This window comes from Nesoenas mayeri (assembly GCF_963082525.1).
Source record: "Nesoenas mayeri genome assembly, chromosome: 3".
NCBI lineage: Eukaryota > Metazoa > Chordata > Aves > Columbiformes > Columbidae > Nesoenas > Nesoenas mayeri.
Window position 1 is genome coordinate 26,465,813 of NC_137544.1, and position 25,831 is coordinate 26,491,643.

Genomic DNA, 25,831 nt, shown 5'->3' on the forward strand with positions numbered 1-25,831 from the left:
AATTAATGTCATAGTTTAAGACCCAATCACAATAGCAGTCCTTCTCTCATAAAGACTCTAGAGTTCTTACAATATTTCAGTTCAAAATGATCTTGGAAAAGTGGAGGTGGGTTGTAGTGAGAGACTACCAAAATAAGCCAGGGCCAGGAGGAAAACAAGGAACAACAACATTGTTTTACCTGCACAACTGTACTACAATATCTCAAAACCTAAATCTACGGTATACTACATAGTGTATAAAGCTTCCCCTCAGTAAAGGATGTTAATTGTATTGAACTGTGTGGCAGTCCACTGATACAGACACATTCACAAGAGAGAGATGGGATGTTTATCATTAACTAATGCAGTGCATTAACCCACTGCACCTCTCGGTCCCTAGAGAGGATGTCGAGTGACAGAAATGTCTCTGCCTGAGATAGTAGAATTCATTACATCATGTGCAGTATTTGAGAAAAGAAAATCAGTAATGGGCATAAAGATGGATCATTTGGATAAAATACTGTCCTGAAGAAACCTTTCCATGTGTAGCTGGATACAAATGCATTAAGACTATTTTGCAAGAATGACAGTGATAAAAGGAAGATACATTTTATATTTATGTAAATAATGGCAGTCATACATTTCTGATATTAATGTTGCAGCCATATAATACAGACGCAGTCTTTAAAACTAATATAATATACTACATTTTACTTTTTTGTTTGTTTGTTTTTGGTTTTGTTTGTTTTTTTCTTGAAAGCTAATATTATGAGTTTAAGAGGAGAGACCACTTATTCATGGAAGATTTTGCTGTATGTGCTTATCGAGTGGTAAAGAAGCAGTGCCACAACCTTTCTTAATTGAACAACTTCTGTTATTCTGTTATTTGCCCTTTAAGACGAAAATGCATCTTCTAAATCCTACTAAAAAAATTTTAAGTACAGTATGGCCACATCTAACACTGAGGTTGATTGTGTTGTGCTAGTGATTCTTCTCCTCAGCTGGACAAGGTTTCGCAGAGACAAACTTTGCTTTGGTTTGAGGTTCCAAGCTATGCTTCAGCTTTGGCAGCACAATTTTGAGCTTTACAACGGAAATAGTTGGTTAATCTATCTACATTACAGAGGGAGAAATTTAAGATTTTTTTCTAATGATTTCAGTGGACGTAAGATTTCATTCAGACAGTTCTTTCCCCTGTATTTAGAAGACCAAAAAATAAATAAAAGGGAACTGATGAAGTACACATGGAGAAAAGGCAGCTAAAAGACAAATTTCTTTGCACTGGAGACAGCAGGTTGCTACTGCCAGCACCACTAAGCACATGCTGATGCATAGATACACTTGGCCACTAAAGAACAGCACCCAGTTTCCAGAACCCTAAATTAAATCTGAAAACGTCATCAAAACACTGCCGCCTAAGTACCTTAAAAACTCCATAGTTAAGAATCATTAGACAGTCATACTCTGCACGCACTCCTCTGCATAATAATATTCCCAAACTCAATTTAAACAGGATGCTTTTCCACTCTCCATTTCGTAAGTTTTGTTATAACTTTCTTCAGAGTAATGATGAACAAATCCATTACTCTTATAATTTATTCTGTGATATTGCGGGCGGTTTCATTTTTACACTACATTGTTGGTACTATTACTACTGCACTTAGAAGCAGAGTTTTGCATGAACTTAAATGTGCCTGTATGTAGCCTCCTGTTTGGAGACTGAAAATACGACCCTATGTTCCTGACTTAGCCATTTTCTCATTTCATTACTGCAAAGTTAGTTTGATGGCTTATAACCCAGTATCTGCAGTATCTATGGCATTGCAATATTTCAGTACCTAATGCATGTGAAGCCTGACAGCACGCTGTTTCACCATGACAGAAGGTTAATGGATGATAACATCATTCCGCTGACATTTACAAATGACCTTGAAAGAAAAGTATATGCTGGTTTGCTCAATGGTGCTAAGAAGACAGAAATACTTCTGCTACCATAGCAGTCTGTGTTACAATTGTCAGAAAGTGTATATTCCACAGAGGGGTTTTTATCGGTCTCTAAATGTTTACAGCAACTTTCTAGAAGACCATTATTTTCTTAGTACGCCCAGATGACTCAAACAATAGCCCAGCACCAGTATGCACACCAAACTGTCAACTCGGTTACATTTCTAGCTTCCCTATAGAAACACTTGCAAAATGAAGCACTGGATGCTGGATATGACTATATGGGACAGACTTTGCCTCTTTTCCTTCATTCTACCCTCCAACAGACCTATTAGAATGAAGAGGACCTTCTTCATTTTCTTGCTTACCCTGTGCTGGTCTATCAGTGTACGTAAGGCCTCCTCATCATCTGGAAGGACCCCGTGGAAACGAAGAGCCTGCTCTGCCTCGGCCAGCCACTCCAAAAGGACATGGACAACAGAGTGGAATTCTTCTGCCTGTTAAAATACAAGAAATCATGGTCACTCATGAGAGGATCTGACAGACACACTGCAGCTCACACAGGGAGACTGAGCCCACATTTGGAGTCATTAATCACACTGCAGTACTGGCACATTAACTTTCCATTTAAAAGTCAATGATATACAGTACTACATTTTCATAACCGTAAAAATATCTCATGCTTCCCAAAAAATTATACGAAGCCTAAAAGCCTGTTCATGCTTTTAGCCATCTGATTTATAGTGTATTTGCAGCTCAGTTGAGAATGTCATGCCTTTACACTGACAAATTACCCGGGAGGTGCTTTCATGGACCAGCTGGAGAGATGAGAATTATATTTTCTGTATAGTCTAAATCACTGGTTAAGCAAAATTAATTGACAGCCTGTTGGTGACTGACCCTTTTATGTCTGGAGAGAACAAGCAAGTTCCACCTTTGGTCACAGCCATATTCAGACACAATTAGTGTTTGAGGTAGCTCAGGACTGTGTCTGCTCAGAGACCAGAGTGCTGGACAAACACAGTACCCTAGGAAAGGCAGGGCAGGAATATTGTACGAAGCAGATATTCCCCTACTGCAGGGGTCCCATCCTAGCCTAAACTCCAGATAGTCTACAGAGCCTTTACAGAGCTGTACATCTGTATTATCTCAGGTTTGGAAACAATACAGATTGGCATATTTGTCTGGGACTGGTACCAGACAATACTGAGATACATACACTGTTCCATCTCCTGAATGCACTCAGCACAGCTCCATTTTTTTGCTACGTCCTTCACTGTGCACTGCCATTGTGCCAATGTAAAAAAGTTTCCATTACACAAATTCACTTCTTTCCAATAAGGCATGAAGGGCATAAATGTGATTGCAATCTCCAGCTTCCTGTGAAGGGGGCATAGTTTTTAATTACCCTTCATGCTTGACTGTAACGTCAGTGATTTCCTTAGATGGTAAGGTCTTTGAAACATTTGCTTTGCATTTGTGGTATGGACTAATAATAACAGCAATAATAAATGCTAAGAGTCATTATTTATGTGCTGTGGCAAAGGGATGGAGACAAGGTAAGCAAAGCATGAGCACTAAAATGAGTATTTTCAAATGAAATTAAATGACAGGAAGGGAAAATGAAATTAATTTTTTAGCAAATAGACTGTAGATATTTTCTCTGCTTCTCATAAAATACATGTAGCACCGCAAGTACTCCTCTACCTGCCGAAGCGCCTGTTCCAGTCGTGTTTGCTTGGATACTGACAGGGCACAAACTGTCTCCCACCGAGTGCTTAGCTCCTGCATTTGGACCTTCACCCACGAAGAGTCATCACGACTGCCTTCTATCAGCTCTCTGGCAGAGCGCTTCAGAGCCTGGACACTGCTTGTTCTTTTTCCCAGCTCCTTCTGGAAAACCTAGGCACCACCAAATACATTTGATATGTTTCATTTGTTACGGAATAATTATGTAAAGACAGACAAAAAACTACTGGTTATAAGAAGAAAATGAAATATGGATTTAGTTCGATCAAGAATAACTCCATCAAAGTGACTCAAAAGACATAAGTTGTTGTCATTAGATTCCATCTATTTATACTCTATCCTATCCTAATAAAACTGGAATACGGCAGGAAAACGTCAGGCAGATCCTGAGAAGCCATCCTGATGGAATGCATGGAAAATCCAGTCTCCTTACCACGCTGGCTTTACACTCTTTATCAAAACAATTGATCTGACAGATTGAATTAATGTGCAAGATTGCCGCAGCAGGAAAATATCAGATAAAATGCTAACAATCAAGAAGATTTAAAATCACAAAAATGGGACTAAAACCCTATCTGGGGCTTTGAATATAAGGCTGTAGATCTCGCCACTGATTCATATATTTACATGAGAGTATGTTCATATTTGCAGACGGAACAAGAATCACAGAACGGTTTGGGTTGGAAGGGACCTTAGAAATCGCCTAGTCCCAACCCCCTTGCCACGGGCAGGGACACCTTCCACTAGATCAGGTTGCTCAAAGCCCCATCCAACCTGGCCTTGAACACTTCCAGGGATGGGGCATCCACAGCTTCTCTGGGCAGCCTGTTCCAGTGCCTCACCACCCTCATGGGGAAGAATTTCTTCCTTATATCTAATCTAAATGTACCCTCTTTCAGTTAAATGCCATTACCCTTGTCCTATCACCACATGCCCTTGTAAAAAGTCCCTCACCAGCTTTCTTGTAGATCCCCTTTAGGTACTGGAAGGCTGCTATAAGGTGTCCCCAGAGCTTTCTCTTCTCCAGGCTGAAAAATCCCAACTTTCTCAGCCTGTTTCCATAGGAGAGGTGTTCAAGCCCTCTGATCACCTTTGTATTCCTCCTCTGGATTCACTCGAACAGGTCCGTGTCTTTCTTATGTTGGAGGCCACAGAGCTGAACATAGCACTCCAGGTGGGGTCTCACCAGAGTGGAGTAGAGGGGGAGAATCACACTTTTGATGCAGCCCAGGACACAGTTGGCTTTCTGGGCTGCAAGTGCACATTACTGGGTCATGTAGAATTTCTCATCAATCAACACCCCCAAGTCCTTCTCAGAGCTGCTCTCAATCCATTCTCCACCCAGCCTGTATTTGTGCTTGGGAGTGCTGCAACCCATGTACAGGATCTTGCACTTGATCTTGTTGAACTTCAGATGTTTGCACAGGCACATCTCTCCAGCCTGTCAAGGTCCCTCTGGATGGCCTCCCTTTCCTCCAGAGTGTCAAATGCTTTGCTCAAGCTCCAGTTGCATAAAGGAAGTTGCATCTTAAAAGTAGATATGACAACTACAGTATTCTCGGCCACTATGACTTAAGTTGTGATATGCAACGGGATTTCAGAAGCAATCCCATCATACTTCAGGCTAATTTTTATAGACAATCCATGTTTCCAAATATTTCTTTTCATGAGGGAGAAGATCTCCTCCTCACTGAACAGTCTTTAGATACTGGAAGTCACTGGTAGACAAATGGAGAGATCATCACCTCGTAATCCTCCCAGGCTCCAGAGCTCTGCGTGTAGCTTTTGCAACACCAGTAACTTCAACAGCTGTTTATTCCGACATACTGAAGTGCAAAACTGGGATTCAGAGGCACAGTCCTACATCTCCTACTTGCTCCCATCTCAAAAAACACTTCAGTAATAAAATAATGCAGCTTGCCAATGTAGGCTTCCTGGGCCATAGCCTAGTTGTATAATTTTAGCATTGCACCTACTTTTCTCCATGAATATACAGCAGCCCTGAAGGTCTGACAGGCTGCTGTAGTCATGACAAGTGCACTGATCATTTGGTTAGCAGATTACTCAATAAAAGTCCTTTCTCCCCCAAAGATTTACAGTAAAATAATTTTTGCCACCTCTTGCCCATATACACATATTCATAAGTGCACACTTGTGATCTTTGACAGGATATTCATAAAAACGAAGGATAGCAGCATTAAGTGGAATATCTCAAAGCTAACTGGTGTCCATGAGTCTCTAACAGTTGTTTTCTTCCATGTATGTTTTACAGCATTTCCCATTGTTGATGACATGTTTGTGTTATAAAACTATTCCTTGTTTCTAAAAATTACAGAATAGCTAAATAAAGATACCATCAAAATGGTACACTTATGAGCAGTCTGGTAATTAGAAAATCATAGTTTTGGAATTACCTTGTGATTGTCAATCAAGTTCATCACTAAATCAATGTCACCATGTACTGGCTGATCTTCTGCCAGCTGAGGTTCAATTTTGTATAACCAGTCAATGAGAGCTTGGAGAGCATCAGTAAATTGTCCCGAAAATAACAGGGCTTCCTCCAGTTTATTTTGTCTGAGGGGGGAAAAAAAACACAAAACATCACACACAAACAAAATAATCATTTATACACTTTAAGAAAACATTTTCAGCATAAAATGATAACAACCAAGACCTTTTACTCAGTGTTTCCCTTTTTAAATAGTGAGACCATCACCCCCATCCAGTCCTCTTCCATACCATCAGTAAAGGATGCATTTCCAGTATTTTACTACTTGGGCACTGTCAAACAAGGTAGCCACTCTGGTTTTACTTCTACACAATAGAAGCTGAAACAGAAGCCAAAAGAATTCTCCTAAGCCTTTTTCTTATCTGCTGAACAATTAGTTTTAACATACCTTTCCACTGATTTTCCACAAATTGTATCCCACTTATCCCTTAGTTCACTCAGCATATCGTCAAGTTTCAGATTGTCATCAGCCAAGGTGGTTTTCTCTTTCAAGGAGCGTCCAGTCCTATTTGTAGTATCATACACAGAATGTTTGGCACCAAGAGATTTCTGGAATTCCTATGTATATGGAATAAAAAGAAAACACTCATATAACATTGACTGCTTACAGGTCACAGTTTATTAGTCTTTGACATATTATTTGCAATGGAAATTGTAAATGTGGCTACAAGAAAATGTTGAACTTACTGCAAAATTTCTAGCCTGACAGTGCCACAGAGCACCTGACATTATATGGGGCTTGACACTAGCAGAGTCCCTGCCTTTTGTCCCCCTCTGTAGCTCTGTGTCTACTGGAACAACCCCTGGAAAATCCCTCCTTCAGTGACAGCAATGATTTCTGTCCTACTGCCATATTCCTGAATTTAAGCAACAGGCTACATGGTAGTCAGAAGAATGTGAAAGAACTGTGACTTTGGGAACCATGAACTCAGCAGTATTCATACTACATTTTTACGTACTGAGATTTCAAGCCAGTGTAGAGCACCCCAAGGGATACAAAAGTCACTCTGTTTTAGCTCAGGATGATGAAACTGGAAAACCTCCAATCGCAGGCATTTAACCCTCCTAAGACTAAAGCATACTATAATTGGCAAGAATTGTATGCCAGAAATAAACAGATTCAGGCAGAAGAAGCAGCCAGGTGACATTCCAGTAACCCAGTCTGGGCTGGAAGCCACAATCACAAGCAGGTTTCTGCGATCCAGCGACTCTGGAAGATGACAGTGACACAGCAGTTCCATTCACCTGACAGCTCCTTCTGTACAGAATCACTGGAAGCTTTTCAGAGGCACAGAGGAACACACAGAACCACAGCTCATCCGATACTGCAGAGGGGTTAACCAACTGACGGGGTAAATAATTAAATAAAGAAACACTGCCAAAAGACAGAAACAGTGCCACACATCAGCTTTTAAATGGTAGCAATGCATCAAGTATGTTATTTCACACCTTCATGAAATGCTAGCAGGAAATCAGTTAAGGAAAAAAATGAAAAACACAAGCTTGCTTTAGGAAACTCAGATATACAGAATCAAGTTCGGGGTTTTTTTGGGGTCACAAAATAATACTAGGCCAAAAGAGTCTGTGCTCCTTTTATTTGATGAGGTTTATTAACTACTTTATAAACTACTTAATACTCCATGCATGGCTGCCAGAGAAGGATCATACAGGAAAAACAGATTTAAAGGTGAACAAAGGGTTGCAGACAATTCATTCTTTGAGAGACTGACTACACATACTATATCATATCTACTTTAATTTGATTTCACAGAGGTGTAATGTAGATTTTGGTTTAAGCTGCCTGAAGCAGACAGGTAAGATGAACGGAATCTCAGTAATTAAGTATTTACCTTCCTTCTAAGGAAGATGAGAACACATAGATAAAATTAGCCAGGTTCATATAAATGTACTGTAATGAACATTCAGCATTAGCACAGGAATGGATTGGGTGACCTAGTAAGGGTTTTTCCATTCCTGACTTTTAAAAATGAGAAAAAAGTGCTGATAAACAGACCATGAATAACCCCCAAAAGTCCCTGGCAACACACTAGATATGACTGAGAGAGAAAACACATTATCTTGGCTTTTCCCTTTCAGGGACTCTACTTTTTTTTTTTGGCAGTAACAACTGGTAAAGAGTGAGTCCAAATTATTGCTTACAGCACACACAGCGCACACATTCAGTTCAGATAGCAAAATCGTTAACAAAATGGAGCAAGGAAACCTTCAAGGCTGGACAGAAAAGACAAAGACAGACACAGAGGGTATATGTGGGAGTGGAAGGAAAAGACTCAAAATACAAGGAAGGACATTGCAGTGTTGGGAGGTTTGACAGCTCATTAAAAAACAATTGAGTTGATTTCTTGGGGGGGTTGTTTGAAGTTGAAAGTCACGAAGTTCACAAAACTCCCTCTCTCACACATATTCATCTTCCTCCTCCAAACTGCCAGTTTCAATCCTAATATCCCTGTGCCACACTCCATTCTGTTTCTTAATGAGATTCAAGCAGCTAATCTCTGCAGGCATTTTATAAGAAAAGAAGCTGGCAAAAAGCTACTGAGAGAAGTGATGAGTCTGCCAATCCATGTGAGGCAGCCTCATCTCATAAAACGCACTGCTGTAGATAGAAAGAACAAGTGAGACTATCAAGTTTAACATGTCAGAAAAGGGGAGGAGAATAAAGGTAGAGTCAAATCTCAGGACCTGGAAGAACCTCAAAGCATACTCACAACATGCTGACCGTACTCATGAAGAGTTTGAACTTTACATACAGAAAAGAGAGGAGTAGGAGGAACAGAAGACTGATCAAGTCACAGAACACATGAAAGGCTATCTTAACAGAAAGAATTTTTTTTTTCCCCTAAATTCCCATTGCTGACTTAAAATTCTGGCAACAGCAGCAGTCCCAGAACAAACTGAAATTGCAGAGTTAGCATAACAGAATGTTAATGTAGGTTTTATCTAAAAATTTTAACAGCAAGCATAGGTGAAACTATTTTTGTTTGACCAACAGCCAAGCTTCTCCTATTGAAGAAGAATATTTTTCTGATTGATAAACAATATTTAAATCATCATGCAAACTGAGAGATGATAAAAATATAAAGCAGTCTGATGCAGTAACCAATTATTAGTATATGTGGAAAAAGTTGTCAGAGGTAAAAACAACCACCAGAAGCTACACAGAGATATGCAAGTCCTTGAGGATATTGTGCAGAATGAAAACATGAAAGTAAATTAAGAAAAATAAAATGGACACGAAAAGTAGAAGTTAATGTATGCCAAAATGTAGAAAAACAAATGACCTTTCGATACTTTTGTCTCTGATGAAACTGCTCCAAGATAAATCTTGAATCACAGTCTGTCTCTGAAGATACTACCACTCACCCACTTGATCCTCAGTAATATATCATTCTAGGATTTTACAAAAGTAAATGTGAAGTAAAGGCTTCTTCCATCCTTCCTTTTGTTCTGTGTCTGATGGAATTACAGAGTTTTTACATCACTATTATTATTTGCTTGAGAAGCAAGGTCTATCAGTGAGGTTTTCATTTTCACCTACAGCAGCTAGTTTGTGGAAAGCTGGTCCTGGAATTTTGAATCCCATAAACAAAAACAGCCTTTGCTACTAAGTGGTGTCATTTTAGTTTCTGAAGGATATCATAAATATTTCCACTTGACATAAAAAACAACTTCAAATCAAAATACAAGATTATTTTTCAGTTTTCAGGTGGGTCTGTAGTATTAAAATGAAAATCTCAACTCAAATAACTGGATGGTAAATTTGTGGTTTAAGGACTCAAAAAAGTCTGCAATAAAACCTCTTCAGATATTCCTATTCTGAGATTACTTAGTTTTTACAGCTTCCATAGTGCTGTATTATTATGTCTTTCTTCTTCATAGTTACTCATTTCCCCCCAGATAAGATAGTGTGAAATTTTTGTTTTCACTCCCCACCAGTAACACACCACCATTTAATTCGGTGCTAATAAACACTCCATTGTAGTGAAGCCACAAATCATCTTCCTCTGCTGACTGAACAGTACGAGGTTGACAAGATTTACCTACATCTCACTGGGAACTTGGCATTTCCTCACTCACAACTCACCTTATGCTGTGCAAGCTGCATCTTTATTTTGTCAGGGTCATTTGCAATTTCAAGATCTGAGTCCAAAGATTTCTCTGACTCTTCCAGCCATTCCATAAGTTTGTGCCAGGCATCATGGAACTGCGGGAAAGTGAGATTTGCAAGAATTTAAAAATTCACTGGTTCATAAAATATTCTGTAAACATTAATTGCTGACCAGTTCTCTACAGGCCAAACAAGTACTCCGCAGACTTCAGAAAGACCCGGTGTCCTTCTGCTCCTCCGTCTCTCACACAGGACCAGCCCAACCATGGACTCAGCCTCCCCTCTCCTAGGTGAAATAGCAACCTTTTATGTACATGATCTGCACACATAGTGTGTATCTTTCAGAAACATATCGATAACTCCTGTTGATGTGCTCGTCATTTAGATTCTTACATTTTTAGTAATGAATAGTAAACAGAGCAAGAATGGGGCTTAGCTATTGCTTATATGGGACTACAGAAACAAATCACTGGGGAAAACTCCCGTCTGGATGACTGCCCAAGATTTTCCCCGGGATGTTGACAAATGCTGTCATTAAATCAAATGCTATCTTGGTGTGCAAGGAACAGATTCTTGATCTTCCTTCCTCTCCCAACAAAAAGCGCACTTCGGGGAAGGAAGCAGGGAAAGACTAAAGATTCAACCAGATTTCACTAAGTGGCATCCCTTTGGGATTCCATTTTCTATGCTACCCATTTCTCTCTCTGCGTCTCTTTTGAAATTTTTTCTTGCCTGGGCTGCCTACAAATGAAAGCACAAGAAATGAGTCCAGAAACCTCTCAAAGCTCCTGGACCCTGTTTTGCAGGACTGGATCAGGCCTTGACACCAGCACCCTTCAGTACTCCTTTCCTGGTCTGTAGAGATAGTTGTCATCCTAAATTAATAACTTATTGTTTTCAGCTCTGTCAATGGATATAGAGATGAAATCCAGCTCATTGCAGAACAGTTGCATGCATGAATGCAGAAGAGAAAATGCTGGAAAAATAAATAACATTTAATTGGCTTATGGACTAATTAATTGTCCAGAGAAGTTCTTCACTCTATGAGCTGAGCAGTGGTAGCAGTGAATGTGGGAATGTGGTTTGGCTGCAAACATGACCAAATTTTGGTCATGGTCACTTGAATAAAAGCAAACTAGAACTTTCTATTGACTTTTAAACATATTACATTCCTCTCATATATTTTTTTTCTTATCATTTATGTTTGTCTGTGAGTGGAACACAAATCCAAGGAAAAAAATGTACCCTGGTGAGTAAAACTGTGTAAAAAAACCTCTTCAAGATTTTAAGGAAATAAATAGAGATACATTCCCACACAGAAGATTATTGGTCCAACATAAGAGATTAAGGAAGTGATGACTATTAATCAGAGCACAATGTAAACGCAAGAAGAAAATACTAAGGAATACTCCCACAGATTAATGAAAAAAGTTCATCACATTCTTTAAAATATAAGGGGTTGATTGTGAAACTTCTTTTTGAGGACAGATGGCACTAGTGCACATCTGGAAGCCATACTGTAACTTTCTTTTTTCAGACTATTCTGTACTGCAGACAGAAGTCACTGCTCGGGTTGAAAATGATGCTTTCACCTCCCAAATGAAGTGCTCTGTGATTGAATCACAGAAATTACTCCACTAACTCAACAGTGTCTGTCACACTAAACACAGACTTACTTGAAAGTGCTTTAAAGCATCATATTCTTCAAGAGTCTGGAGGTAATTACAGCTAAGTTCAAAGAGTTGTACAACAGCTGTTGTCCGATTACCTGTTTCGCTCTTTTCCTTGCATCATCCAAAGCTCTTCCCCTTTCAACTAAGCGTTGAACTACTTTTTCCCATCGACTCTGTACACTAATCAGCAGATTCTTAATGAGGACAACATCCTGCTTCTGGCTGAAATATTTCAAATGGGTTCCAGTTTTGTCCAGCTCTATGATCTGATCTCGATGAGAATTCACTTCTGTGGCAAAAACCTTGGAAAAAGGGGAGAAAATTACTCTGGATACTACATTGCTCAAGCACTGGGTAAACACTGAAAAACACCCAGTCTGATAAAGAACGATCCAGCGAGAATGAGTATAAAATGTACTTTAAAACAAATTAAATGTTTCTCTGAATGCCAGCGTTACAGGGTTCATTTGGACATTGTTAAAGTATCTCCACAGAGTGGGAGAAAAACGTTACACATCTGTTTCTTTACATACCTTGTGTTCATCAATTTGAAACAAGACAGTGTCCAAGATAAGACTTGGCCGAGAAGCTGCAGTTAGAGTTTGCTCAGCCTGAGTAAGCCAATTGATGAAATCTTGAAGTGAGTTGTGGAACTCCATAGCTAAATTGAGGGCTTCTTCCAGTTTGGTCTGTAAAGATAGGTCATATTTTAATAACAGCTGATATTGTGCAGGGGCCTCAGCCAAGTAAACCATTTTAGGTCCGTATTTTGGAGTAAATCATTTTAGTTTAGCATTTTAAAACATTTTTCCAACTCAAAGTTTCTGACCTCTAAAATAACAGCCTGCATTTCAGCATATTAAAGGAGGTGGACAGAAGAGTAACAGTAAAATGATGTACAATAGATAAGTAGAAAATACAGCACCTAGTATCAAGATTACAATTTCCACATTAGAACATTACATCTTCTACTACTTAATCCTAACATATGGATTTATCCATTTCAATACAAAACCTGTAGAATCTCAGAAATCCAAGGTGTCAGTGCACTTGGAAAAGCCTCAAAGAGGCTTCTCTTGTACTAAACAAAGAATAAGTTTGCCTAGACCACTTCTTTTTAATAAAGCCTGATTTTCATTTCGGTTGCCTGAACTGAGATGTACTTCGAACACAGAATTTTTGTTGATCATGAGATCACAGTCAGAAATTTTCAAACAATTGCAATGCTGGCCTAACTCAGCACTTACGGCTTCCTGGAAGAAGGCGCTCATGTTGGGTATTAATTAGTTTGACATTATTACATTATACAGCTACCTTAAGAGACACCAGCATTCTTACTTTAAAATATAACTAAGTTGTGAATTAAATATTTGTGCTTCATACACATCAGGGCTGTACAGAAAGTTCTTCTGTTTGTAATTATTTATATTCTTCATTGTTTGATTGAGGCAGAACAAATGGACTATACTTCGTGAAGGAATGAAAGCAAAACGAAATTAATAACAAGAACACGTATGTTGCATATCAGTGAAATCATGCCATTGATCTGCGTTAGAACAGAAGGTAGTCACTTGAAGTAAGTGGCAGAAGGCCAAGCATTTGGGAAATTTAAGAAAAAAATGGATGAAAGCTAGGAAAATTAATGAAGCAATTCTGTACTGAGAAGGGGGTTAATTTGAATTATCAAATAATCTTATTCACTCTCTTATTATTCTCTGTAATAAAAACCAGAAAAGTCCTCATCCTACTACATGAGCATTATCAGTATAAATTAACATATTTCTGTGGAACAGACTTGTACCATTCCCACCCATCCTCCCCCCCAATTATAGATAATCAACTTCTTGAATCCCATTTTTCCCAGTACTTTCTAAACAAACGAATGAATTCTGCGTAACTATCTCTACAATTGATTTTCAAGCTAGAAGATCAAGCAAGTATGCATGCATAAAAGCACTGAACATTAACATCCTTAAATACATTATTTACACTTCTATTTTTATGTAAAAATACATACTTTTCTTTCACCGAGCTTTGTTTGTACCGATTCCCATTTTTCTTTTAAGTTATTTATGTCCTGCTCAACATTTGTTTCAGCAGACTCTGGGCATCTTGCAAGCATCTGCTGGCCTTTCTGCATTAGACACTTGTATGTCTCTTCTTTGGCTTCAAAGGCAGCACAAAGTTCCTAAATAAAGCAAGCACAAAAAAATAAGTCAGGTAGAAATTTAATACTCTCTACAAATACTATTATGATATTTATTCCTCCCCCAACATTTAGTAGGTATGATTAAGACTAATAAAAGAAACATATGTAATTCATAAAAAGCCAAATGAGCAAAGAAAGGGCCCAATTCTTCAGGAAATGAGAACTTGTACTGTCTGTCAGATATTTTCTCTGAGATCTAAAGCCTGGCAAAGAAAGTACTATGAAGTACTATGCACTTAATGCACAAGATTTGCTACAACTTGGTTGGTTTAAAGTCCATGTGTAGCTGACACACACAAAGTGTCAGAATTATACAGTGCGCTGAAAGCCCAGACCCATCCCAATATGCCTTCAAAAGTGGGTGGAACAACTTGGGAGGGCTGCTTTATTGGACAGTCTCTTTTGTTTTGCCCGTGTATTCATTCACTTGCTAGGCAAGAGCACTGAAGAAATTTTACACGTAAAAAGAAGGCCAGGAGAATAACGGTAACGGCTGTTTTACCTCCTAGTTATTCTACTAAATATTCTTCTTTAACTATGTTAAAGATAAGGTGGAAAGAGGCATGTTCAATATTGTAACAGACCATCGAAAAACCATTAATATAAAAAAAGTTGCTGCAGACTCCCAAATGAGGAACATCTTCCAGGAAATGAGAAATAATTGTCTTGCAAACAGAAGGAAAAAGGACTTTTCCTCTGATTCCCAGGACAAGAACCCAAACCCCACATTTTCTTTGGGTTAAGAGATCCTGCACACAGGGTTGTACCTGAGCACAGAGGAGAGCAAAGCAGGAAGCGGGTTCAGCCACGAGCTAAGGCTTTAAGAGGACACAAAGCTCCCTTGCTTTCTTTCTGAGGACTATGAGAAGTGGTGCCATCTAACCTGCTTCCTCTGACATTCTCAGTCTCCCCACAGTATTTCTGGTTTCCAGAACTCCCCAAAACACCTTATTTTACAGTAGCACAAGAACCTCTCCAAAGTAAACCCAAGGAGTGCAGCACAGGTGAGTCACAGCGAGGCAGAAGTAGCCCCAGACACTGGGGCTGGGCTCAGCCTAAGACAGAGGCTCAACACAAATGGTTAATTCAGCAGTACGGTCATGCTCTGAAGAGGGCAAGAGCAGTTAAAGTTATTTTAAAGGAGGAACTGAGAGAAATGATTGTTTTAAGAAAAGGAGAGGGATGTTCTGAGCAGTGCTGGGACAGCCAGAGGCATTTTTTAAGACCCTTTCCTGTTGGTGTCCTGCAATGTCTCTTCATATCTTTTGTTTTCCTGAAGCTGCCTTAGTGGGAGACGCTGCCCAATCTCAGCTCCATTCACGAGCTGATTATGGTTAAGGGCTCTTTTATTTATATCTGTAGAAACAGATTTTATACTCAAGAAAACAGTTCACAGTGTTATTTCCAAAGAGAAACAAATCAAAGTGCAAAACTTTCTTCTTCAGCCACAAACTAACGCAGGTTCTATCACGTAGGGGCAAGTTTGAATTTAGAATAGTACTCAACATGACAAGTGGCTTTAACAAAGGAAGAAAAAAAAAAAAAAAAGAGAATTTACACATGTCTGCACAGACAAACTGAGATCTACCTAAACTGAAATCAAGTCCTACTTTTTAAGGCTTATATACATTAAAGGATAACAAGTCAATGCCTGCAGTTACATGAAGGCCCACAGCATAGTAACAATCTGTTAAGACATCCACATACAGTTAGGAAATGATTGTATAGAATACATATTACTGGGGACACATTCACATTTGTTCCAACTATAACGCTACATTCAGGTTAAAGATTCTTTAATCAATCTGTAAGGAAAGTAAGTATAAAAAAATGTGTAGAGCAGAAGAATCCATGGAAAATATTTTGGTCTTGATCTGAGCTTAAGTCCAGGATAAAAAATGGAAAGAGCTCCACTGACCCTCATGGAATCATGATTTTGCCCCATCCACACGAGAGAGAGAGAGAGAGAGAGAGAGAAAAGGAAAAACAAAAAGGTTTGTTTGTTTGTTTGTTTCCCTTTAAGACAAAAAGAGAATGATTGGGGGGATGATCAAAATCACAAGTTTATTTCTGTATTTTGTCTTAATTTCCTGTCATAACTGACTTTGAAACTTTAAATTACTTTCCTTCTCAAAAATAGTTACTGGAAAATTTTAGAGGAAAAAAGAAAAAAACCTGTCCTGCCCCATATTGGTGGGCAATGACCTTCAGCATCATTCTGAAATGAAGTATGATTTTTAAATCTATGACAATGCAGTATTCTAATGGAAACAGTGTCAGGCATATTGAAGTTCAAGGACAGTTCAGTAAATATCACTGTTACATCTGAGCCAGGAGGTCAGGAGTTTAGATCACTGGGTTTAGAGTTATATCCTGGCCTAACAGCACAGCACGATTTTACATAAATATAGTACTACGAACTACCTTCCTTTGAGGTAGGTGATCAAGCTTAAGTGTCTCTTTTCAAGCTCTGTGGTTGTACAGGGCCAGAAAAATCTACAGAAAGTTTCTTAAAGAGAAAGGAATGGAAGGAAGAGAATAATTAAGGCATTCTGATCAGCTTGCCATTTCTAATGGAAGTAGAGTCTCTGCATTAGGCAGTAGTCCTTATTACATCTGTACTAATGATGACTTTAATGTCAGCTGTCAGCTGTGGTTAGATAAAGAATAAAGGATCAAGTCTCTTAATTCAAGGTCCAATTAATGTAGATCACTTTGAGGTTCACTTTCATATCTTAGAAGCAGCATAAATGTAGTCATGGGGACAGAAGGGAAAACAAAAATAGGAATCGCTGAAAAATCTGCAAACACTTTCTGGTTTTTTTCTGAGACTAGGGATGCAAAAGTTCTTTTATTTCCCTCTCGGCACTACTAATGGTTCAGCTTTGGGCATCTCCCAAGTGACTACTTTTCCTACACTGAAAATAACAGTGTTGTTTTGAAGGCTATTAAAATGTTTTAAGATACTGCACAGACATTGTGATGCATAGAACATTCTCTGTATTTACCATAAACACTCTTGAAAGATAGTTAGTCCTGAAATGCAATTTGCAAAACATTCTAATACTGATCCTTACCATATGGGTATTAAGCTGCTCTCTTGCTGTTTCTGGTAAGCCTCCAACAGGTTTTGATGCCAACAGCTGACGTTCAGTGTCTGTCAGCCATTGCTGCAGATCTTCAACTTCACCATGGAAACCTTGGGCCTAAAGGATACCATATCATTTTAGAGCTCACTTAAATGTTCTTTGTTCTAAAACCTGCTCAGATCCAGAAGTATAATGGCAACATATTTAACCAGATACTTGCAATAATCAAAGGAAAAAAAAAAACAAAACAAAACCAACCAAAACAACACAAAAAAACACACACAAAGGAAAAAACAACCCAAACTTTAAACTAGCTCAAAAACCATGGAAATCTTGAAAGCAGGCTAGAGGAGTAACTGTGATATCAATGCTTTCTCTGAATAATACACCTATACGGAAATTTCACCCCTTAAAAATATATAGGTCAAAAGCTGAAGTCTTAATTCAGCAGTATAAAAGCCAGTGGACAGCTGTGAAAGATATAGTTGGATTCAAACTTTCTACAAATTCAGCAGTGTTTGCCTTATGGTTTTGATTTAGGGCAACTTCTAATAATTTATCTATGTACTTCATGTAAAAAGACACTTTTTTCTGAGTTATCTCTTTATTCGATCATTTCCTGTTCACCTGGATCAAGGCACTGTCCAGCTGCTGTTTCCTTTGCTCTGTTTTTTCCAACACATTTTGCCAGCGCTGATTCAGGAGTTCCAACTTGCTCCGTAAATTACTTGCTTCTTCAACAGCGCTTGATTCCATCAGGTCATTTCCTGCTTTCTTAACTGCTTCCACTGTAGACTGATGAGCTAAAACATCATTTTGTAGCACCTACAATTATAACACAGTATTAGGATTGGCCATGTTGATACCTTATTGAATTAAAGCAATCACAGCAACCAAGCTACTTCTAATCTAGTGACAAGGCAACAGTTTAACATCAGCACATGTATTAGCAAATAAAGCAAATAACCAAGGTCTCTTCAGCCAAAAGCAATAACAGACCATTCTGCTAAAATGTTATGTTTTATTTTACATCTTGGAAGAAAAATATATTCCTTCTGAATACGCATATTTCTGAAATTACGAAAGGTTTCTCGTAGCGCTAGTTAAGAACTATTTCTTCGCTTTCTTTCATTTGCTACATACTTCATTAGGATTTTTCTTTGTTTTTGAGGGTAAGGTGTGGAAACAGTGCTTGTGGAGCAATAGTCTGAGAAGAGAGAGAGGAATAAGAATACTATGTGCCTGCTGTGCCATACAGCCACCCAACTGCCGCAATGTCTTTTCTGATAACATGACAAGTCACAAGTAGCCTTGTATGCAAAACATACATCACATTTGCTTTAATTCTTCTAAGCTAAGGACTGGAAGAGATTGTTTATTTTATTTTCCTAACAGGGTGAAAAAAAGGGATATTCACAGAAGCAGATACATCCTATCACTTCCTTCCTGCTGAAGCTCACTAAGAACAACTTTCCAAAGTTATTCAAGAGATGGATGTTTTTACAGGCTACCACAGGATGCACTACTGCGTGAACTTTCTAACCTATAAACTCTGTTTTACAAAAAGGAAGTTGATTCGTTCATGTGTTTGCTGAACTCCTTTGGCACTGAAGGTAGATGAAGTCATAAAAGATGTGTGGATGCTTCTTCAGTAGTAAAACACTTCTGTTTAATAAGAATATAAAAGGTTCACAGAGCAGAAGCTATGTTTGTAATTTTTTTTTTTTAAGGGCCTGTTTATAACAGTAGTCACACAGGGCACGTGGATATTTTCCTCTGCTCAAGTTCCAGCTCGCCACAAAAAAGGCTTCAGAAGCCGCATAGCTGCATTAACACAAACAATGAAAATGCCTTAATTATCCGTGTACTGTCAATTTAAATCAATTCTAAGACCAAAACCAACTCTGAATACTTTTCACATCATATGCAGGCCAAAAATTAAATGGCAGATTTAAAGCAAAGGAGAGGATTTTTGAGATTACATTGAAAGAAATCTTCAGGCCTAGAAAGAACACATCATTATGAACAGCACAGAGTCACACAAGGTCACAGAATCACAGAATGTGAGGGATTGGAAGGGACCTCGAAAGATCACCTAGTCCAATCCCCCTTCCAGAGTAGGAACACCTAGATGAGGTTACACAGGAAGGCGTCCAGGCAGGTCTTCAATGTCTCCAGAGTAGGAGACTCCACAACCTCGCTGGGCAGCCTGTTCCAGTGCTCTGTCACCCCCACTGTGAAGAAGTTTCTTCTCAAATTTAAGTGGAACCTTTTGTGTTCCAGTTTGTACCCATTACCCCTTGTCCTACCATTGGTTGTCACCAAGAAGAGCCTGGCTCCATTCTCATGACACTCACCCTTTATACATTTGTAAACATTAGTGAGGTACCCCCTTAGCCTCCTCTTCTCCAAGCTAAAGAGCCCCAGCTCCCTCAGCCTTTCTTCATAAGGGAGATGCTCCACTCCCTTCATCATCTTTGTTGCCCTGCGCTGGACTCTCTCCAGCAGTTCCCTGTCCTTCTGGAACTGAGAGGCCCCGAACTGGACACAATATTCCAGATGTGGTCTCACCATGGCAGAGTAGAGGGGAAGGAGAACCTCTCTAGACCACCCCGCTTCTAATACACCCAAGGATGCCATTGGCGTTCCTGGCCACAAGGGCACAGTGCTGGCTCATGGTCATCCTGCTGTCCACCAGGACCCCCAGGGCCCTTTCCCCTACACTGCTCTCTAATAGGTCATTCCCCAACTTATACTGGAACTTGGAGTTGTTCCTACCCAAATGCAGGACTCTACACTTGCCCTTGTTATATTTCATTAAATTTTTCCCTGCCCAACTCTCCAGCCTGTCCAGGTCACACTGGATGGCAGAAAAGCCTTCTGGCACATCAGCCACTCCTCCCAGCTTGGTGTCATCCACAAACTTGCTGATAGCACACTCTGTTCCCTCATCCAAATAACTGATGAATATACTGAATAATATAGGCCACAGTACTGACCCTTGAGGCACTGCACTAGATACAGGCCTCCAACCGGACTCTGCCCCATTGACCACAACTCTCTGGCTTCTTCCCTTCAGCCAGTTCCCAGTCCACCTCACTACCTGTTCATGCAGACCACACTCCCTCAATTTAGCTGTGAGGATGCTGTGGGAGACTGTGTCAAATGCTGTACTCAAGTCAAGGTAGACCACGTCCACTGCTCTACCATCATCCATTCATCTTGTTATGTCCTCACAAAAGTCAATGAGGTTGGTCAAGCATGACTTCCCCTTGGTGAAGCCATGTTGACTGCCCCTAATGACCCTCTTATCCCTAATATGCCTTGAGATGGCACCAAGGATAAGTCGTTCCATCAGTTTCCTGGGGATGGAGATGAGGCTGACCCGTCTATAGTTACCCAGGTCCTCCTTCTTGCCCTTTTTGAAGACTGGAGTAACACTTGCTTTCCTCCAGTCCTCAGGCACTTCTCCCGTTTTGCAAGACTTGGCAAAGATGATGGAGAGCGGTCCAGCAACCACCTCAGCCAGCTCCCTTAGCACCCACGGGTGCATCCCATCTGGAGCCATGGATTTATGGATGTCCAGACTGCCTAATTGCTCCCTAACCCAGTCCTCATCAACCGACGCAAACTCCTCCATTGTCCTGCCTTCCTCTGGGCCCTCAGCGGTACGGGGCTCCTCAGGACAGCCTCTGGCAGAGTAGACAAAGGCAGCATTCAGGAACTCTGCCTTCTCTGTATCTTCTGTCACCAGGGCACCCACCTCGTTCACCAGTGGGCCTACATGGCCTCTGGTGTTAGTTTTATCTGCCATGTATTTGAAAAAGCTCTTTCTGTTTTCCTTGACCCCTCTTGCCAGGTTTAATTCTAAGGAGGCCTTAGCTTTCCTAGTTGCCTCCCTACGCCCTCTGACAACAGCCTTATATTCTCCCCAAGTGTCCAGCCCCTCCTTCCATGATCTATAAACTCTCCTCTTCCACTTGAGCTTACCCAGCAGCTCCCTGTTTAACCACGCAGGTCTCCTGGCTCCGTTCCTTGACTCCCTACGTGTCAGGATGCTCTCATCTTGTGCCCGGTAGAAACAGTTCCTGAACACTAACCAACTATCTTGGGCCCCTTTACCTTCAAGCAGCCTTGCCCATGGGATTTCCCTTAGCAATTGCCTGAAAAGGCCAAAGTTTGCCCTTCTGAAATCCAGGGTTGCAATTCTGCTCGCTATCCTGCTCCTACCACATGAGATCCTGAACTCGACCATCTCATGGTCGCTGCAACCAAGGCAGCCCTCAACCTTTACCACTTCGACCAGACCCTCCTTGTTAGTGAGGATGAGGTCCAGCAATGCAGCTCTTCTAGTCGGCTTCCACCCTTTGCATCAGAAAGTTATCATCAAGGCACTGGAGGAAACTCCTAGACTGTGACTGGCCAGCCGAGTAGTCCTTCCAACAAACATCAGGGAAGTTAAAATCCCCCACCACAAGCTCTAGCTCTTGGGAGACATTCTTCAAAATAAAGGCATGATGGAATCATTCTTCCATGGGCTCCAAAGTCACAATAGTCAGTAAAAATACTAAAACAAAAAACCAAAAAATTAACCCTACACTCCATGTAACAAAGAGAATAAGATGGGGGCATGGATACCCCTAAAGTTTGCAGAGACTTTCAGAGAAACATTCTCGCTGTTAGCTGGACTCATCTGAAACATCATTTTGCAGGATTCAGAACAATAGATCACTGTTTCCTGAGAACAAATAAACAAGTACAAGAGATGTATAACACTTGCACATTTCGTGAGACCTACCCTAAACAAGTCTACTCCTTCAGGGAGAGCAGCAGGTTCAATAACTTTCGAGTTCCCTGGGTCAAATGAAAGTGAATAAAGGTGGAGACTTGTGTGAGCTGCTCTTTTTTTTGGTTAAAATTTATGCCACTTGCATGGCATATGCAGGAAGGAAAGAATACAGAGGAGTAAGAGGAAAGACATCAGCTATTCCAAGCCTGCGTTTCAGCTATAATCTGCATCTTGAAAATCTCTATAGGGAATTATTTATCAATTGCTAAATTTTACTACAAGACTCATCACTAAGATAAACATCAAAAGAACATTTCAGTTAATACTCATTATAATTACATACATGATGTTTGGCAAGTTCAATTTCAATAGCCTTGGGGTCTCCACCCACAGGTTTCTGTTCATTCAGCAAGTCCTCTGTATGCGTCAGCCACGTCAGTAACTCATCCAGGGCGTGCTGGAACTGCCCCAAGGCTAACAAGGCACCTTCCAGCTTGTGCTATAGTAAAAATAAAATTAATAATACAATGATTTCACAATGCTATTGAATTGGCTTACATTACCATTAGTCACCATAATCCAGAGTGGAGTACATGCATATGATAGCACAAAAACCAGGGAGAAACAGTTATCCAACACAAACAGCTACTTTATAGTTAGAGCTGAGTGAGCAATTCCCTTGTAAGACCTTACATTCCAGACCTAAATTCCTGACCTTCGAAGATCCCATGTAACCAGAGCAGAATCAGACATGACAGCAGTTTTTCATCACTTAAAACATAATTTCAATATAAATACCATTTGCGCATGATCTTTGTCATGAAATTATTCAATTTAGAAAAAAATACACTTCAAATCACTGCATCTTTAAATCTTTCACTTTGATAATTTAAGGAAAGAGCACTGAAAGAGTTTAATAATAAGGGATTTAAGAAACTAAACCAAACCAAACCAACCAACCAGCACCTTTATTAGTTTTGCACATATAAACATGTTTTCAGCTGTTACTTAAGATGTCATCAAATAACCAAAGTGAAATAATAATGATTCAACATGGCACTGCTGACAGAGGAAATGACAAAAAATACTGCTAAGGGTTTAAAAACCACAAAACCAACTCTGTAAACTGTAAAATTCAAATTCTATTATATGTGGTTCTGTAATTTCCAAAATAAAAGGAATAACTGCAAATTAATACACACATTATACATAACGACAAGCTTTTCTCAAAGTCATGAATAAAGCCCCCATCTTCAAGTTTATTTACCTGTCTATTTATAATTTTTTCTTCTAGGCTGTCCCACAGTAGTTTGAGCTCTGAGAGAGGGTCTTGAACAGTGTGCTTGTCACTCTCTTCTGTTACCTTCTTCAGCAATAATTCTGCCTGATGGTTCAATCTTTCCATTTCTATCTGTTGCTGATAAGCTTCTGTCTTAAATTGCTACAGTGAATAGAAAAAAAAATACAACTAAACATATCACAAGCAACAACCTTAATGAATATGGCATAGTACAGCAATATTTACAATACTAATGCATCACTGTCAACTCTCATAAATTTGAGGGTTTGTTTTCCATGGTCAAAACACTTTTAAGACACTAATAACCAAATAATCCCAGCTAACTGAAAATATGCAACAAATCTTACTATTCTAGCAGATATTGCTAACTGTGACAAGTGGGTGATAAAGATGCCCAAGAGGAAAATATTCTCTAATGATCTCCCTGGTCTGTAAAACAGATAGAACACATCTAGAGTAACTTCTAGCTCTTGTGGTTCAAATAGAATTATTCTTCAAAAGAGCTGAAAAGCAAATTTTTTTAGTAGAACATCCTCTTGTACACACAACTTGTGCAGCAGTCTGAATACAACTTGCATATGCATATTCTTCTGAACTATGTGATATTATGGTTAATTTGAAGTTATAACATAAAATAGATTAACAACCTCCTCATAGCCAAAAAAGAATGTACCAGTGAGCAACAAAACCAAGGACATTCCCTGTTCATTACACATCCCTGTTTTTTATATAGGGCATAACAGCCTAGAACAGCCTAGAACAGGTCAGAAGCACGATCAGCCATAGATCCATACAGATAGATTTCTAAATCAGCCTGAAATTTTGATTTTCAGCTTAATGATGTACTGGGAATGTTATGATCTGTGTGAGCATTTAGATAAAGCCTGTAATGGCAGAAGTGAATCTCTGGAGACATTTTCTTGGGACCTCACGGAAACTGTTCATGACAAAAACCAGAAAATGTAAAGGTCATAGTGAAAGAACCCTGTACATAATAATCTTATAGCCTTTGAAAGAAAAGGAATGCTATTAGAAGTATTTGTGGGCTATCAGAACATAGTCACAAAATAAAATGTAGATTTTAAAATGAAAAGTTTGCAATGAAATGTTATTTGAAATTTTCATACAGTTTTTTGTTTGTTTTTTTTTTTTACCAGAAATTGAAAATGAAAATTGCTTTTTACTCCTCAAAACTACCAAACAACACAGAAAAATGCAGACAGGTTAAAATATAAATTAAATAAATTGCTAGTTCATACCTTAAGTTCCTCGGTTTGCTGCTTCACCGTCTCCAGATCTGTTCCAACTGGGGACATAGATGCTAACTTGCTGCCAGCAATGTCTACCCAGTCAAATATTGCCTGAAAATCACAGTATGAAAATCAAGCATTAGAAGAGAAATGGCGTCTGTTTGAAAACTGTATTAAGTAAAATATCTGTTTTTTTTTTTTACTCCAGAGAACAATATTGCTGTGCTTTCTGAAAGGAAATACCTTTCTTTAGCGAAACCTGGATTTCTTTACAATACAAGGGATCAAATATTAACTAAAGTATTTCATGTAATAGTTACAAGAATGTACATGCTGTAAGACTGAACTTCTATTAGCAGCAATATTCTGCCAGTACTATTTAAGCTGAGTAGCACTCTAATTCTTGAATTAGAAAGTTCAGAAAATAGCAGCAAGTGAGTATACTGATCTGTGTTCTGTTCCTTTCAGGTCACATAAATATGTCATAACTTCAACTCACCTATCACATGAAGTACTAAATATCACAAGAAAAAGTGAGCAGGATTACCATGAATTTGTGTGGTACCAAAAAACCTCTGATCTCATCAATAAACAAAGGGACATTAATTTTGAATCTAAACATAGTGCAATATGTGAACTACATGAAGAACTCAACAGATCTATTCACTAATGCAAAAAAAACCCCAAACAAACAAACAAACACCCCCCAAAACACAAACTGAATTAACCCTGAGAGAAAGTATCTGCCTACTGAAGAAAATAGTCACTATAATCAGAGTGATACATCATTTGTAACCCACCCAATCACAGGACATTTTGAAACACAACCACATTAAATCCTATTGACTCAGGTTTGAGGTAGGTGTATCACACCATCTTACCTGAAGCCCATCTTGATACTGCACAGCTGCCTGCATGGCTTCAACAAGCTTGTCCACCCGTTCTTTCCAGGTTTTGTTTAAGGCATCCCAGGCAGAATTCAGCTGCAAGTTAAGTGCAATTTACTCCAACAGACAAAAGAATTTTACTGCTGTATAATGTGCATTCGCTAATTATTCACTGATCAATAATACCAATAAACTAAGCATAAATAGTTCATATTCATTCCATATGAACACTCTTGTTCTCCCTATCACGGTATAGTTTCCTTTAGAATACACTAGAGGTTCTGCACTACAAAAGCTGTAAACTTCAATACTGGTTATTGCATA

The 25,831-nt window shown here is 39.3% G+C and overlaps 1 protein-coding gene across 1 annotated transcript in view; it reads right to left on the reverse strand.

Moving 5' to 3' along the window:
- Window positions 1-25,831, reverse strand: part of LOC308038617 (dystonin-like) — a gene marked incomplete at both ends in the record, with an annotated part of 310,764 nt that overhangs the window by 21,475 nt on the left and 263,458 nt on the right. The window contains 14 exons of the mRNA XM_080341395.1: window positions 2,292-2,420; window positions 3,631-3,825; window positions 6,087-6,246; window positions 6,570-6,739; window positions 10,287-10,406; window positions 12,079-12,285; window positions 12,517-12,672; window positions 14,001-14,171; window positions 17,270-17,398; window positions 17,909-18,106; window positions 22,414-22,569; window positions 23,338-23,511; window positions 24,630-24,731; window positions 25,502-25,603. Of these exons, the coding sequence (XP_080197521.1) occupies window positions 2,292-2,420; window positions 3,631-3,825; window positions 6,087-6,246; window positions 6,570-6,739; window positions 10,287-10,406; window positions 12,079-12,285; window positions 12,517-12,672; window positions 14,001-14,171; window positions 17,270-17,398; window positions 17,909-18,106; window positions 22,414-22,569; window positions 23,338-23,511; window positions 24,630-24,731; window positions 25,502-25,603 (2,169 nt within the window). The remainder of the gene's footprint in view (window positions 1-2,291; window positions 2,421-3,630; window positions 3,826-6,086; window positions 6,247-6,569; window positions 6,740-10,286; window positions 10,407-12,078; window positions 12,286-12,516; window positions 12,673-14,000; window positions 14,172-17,269; window positions 17,399-17,908; window positions 18,107-22,413; window positions 22,570-23,337; window positions 23,512-24,629; window positions 24,732-25,501; window positions 25,604-25,831) is intronic.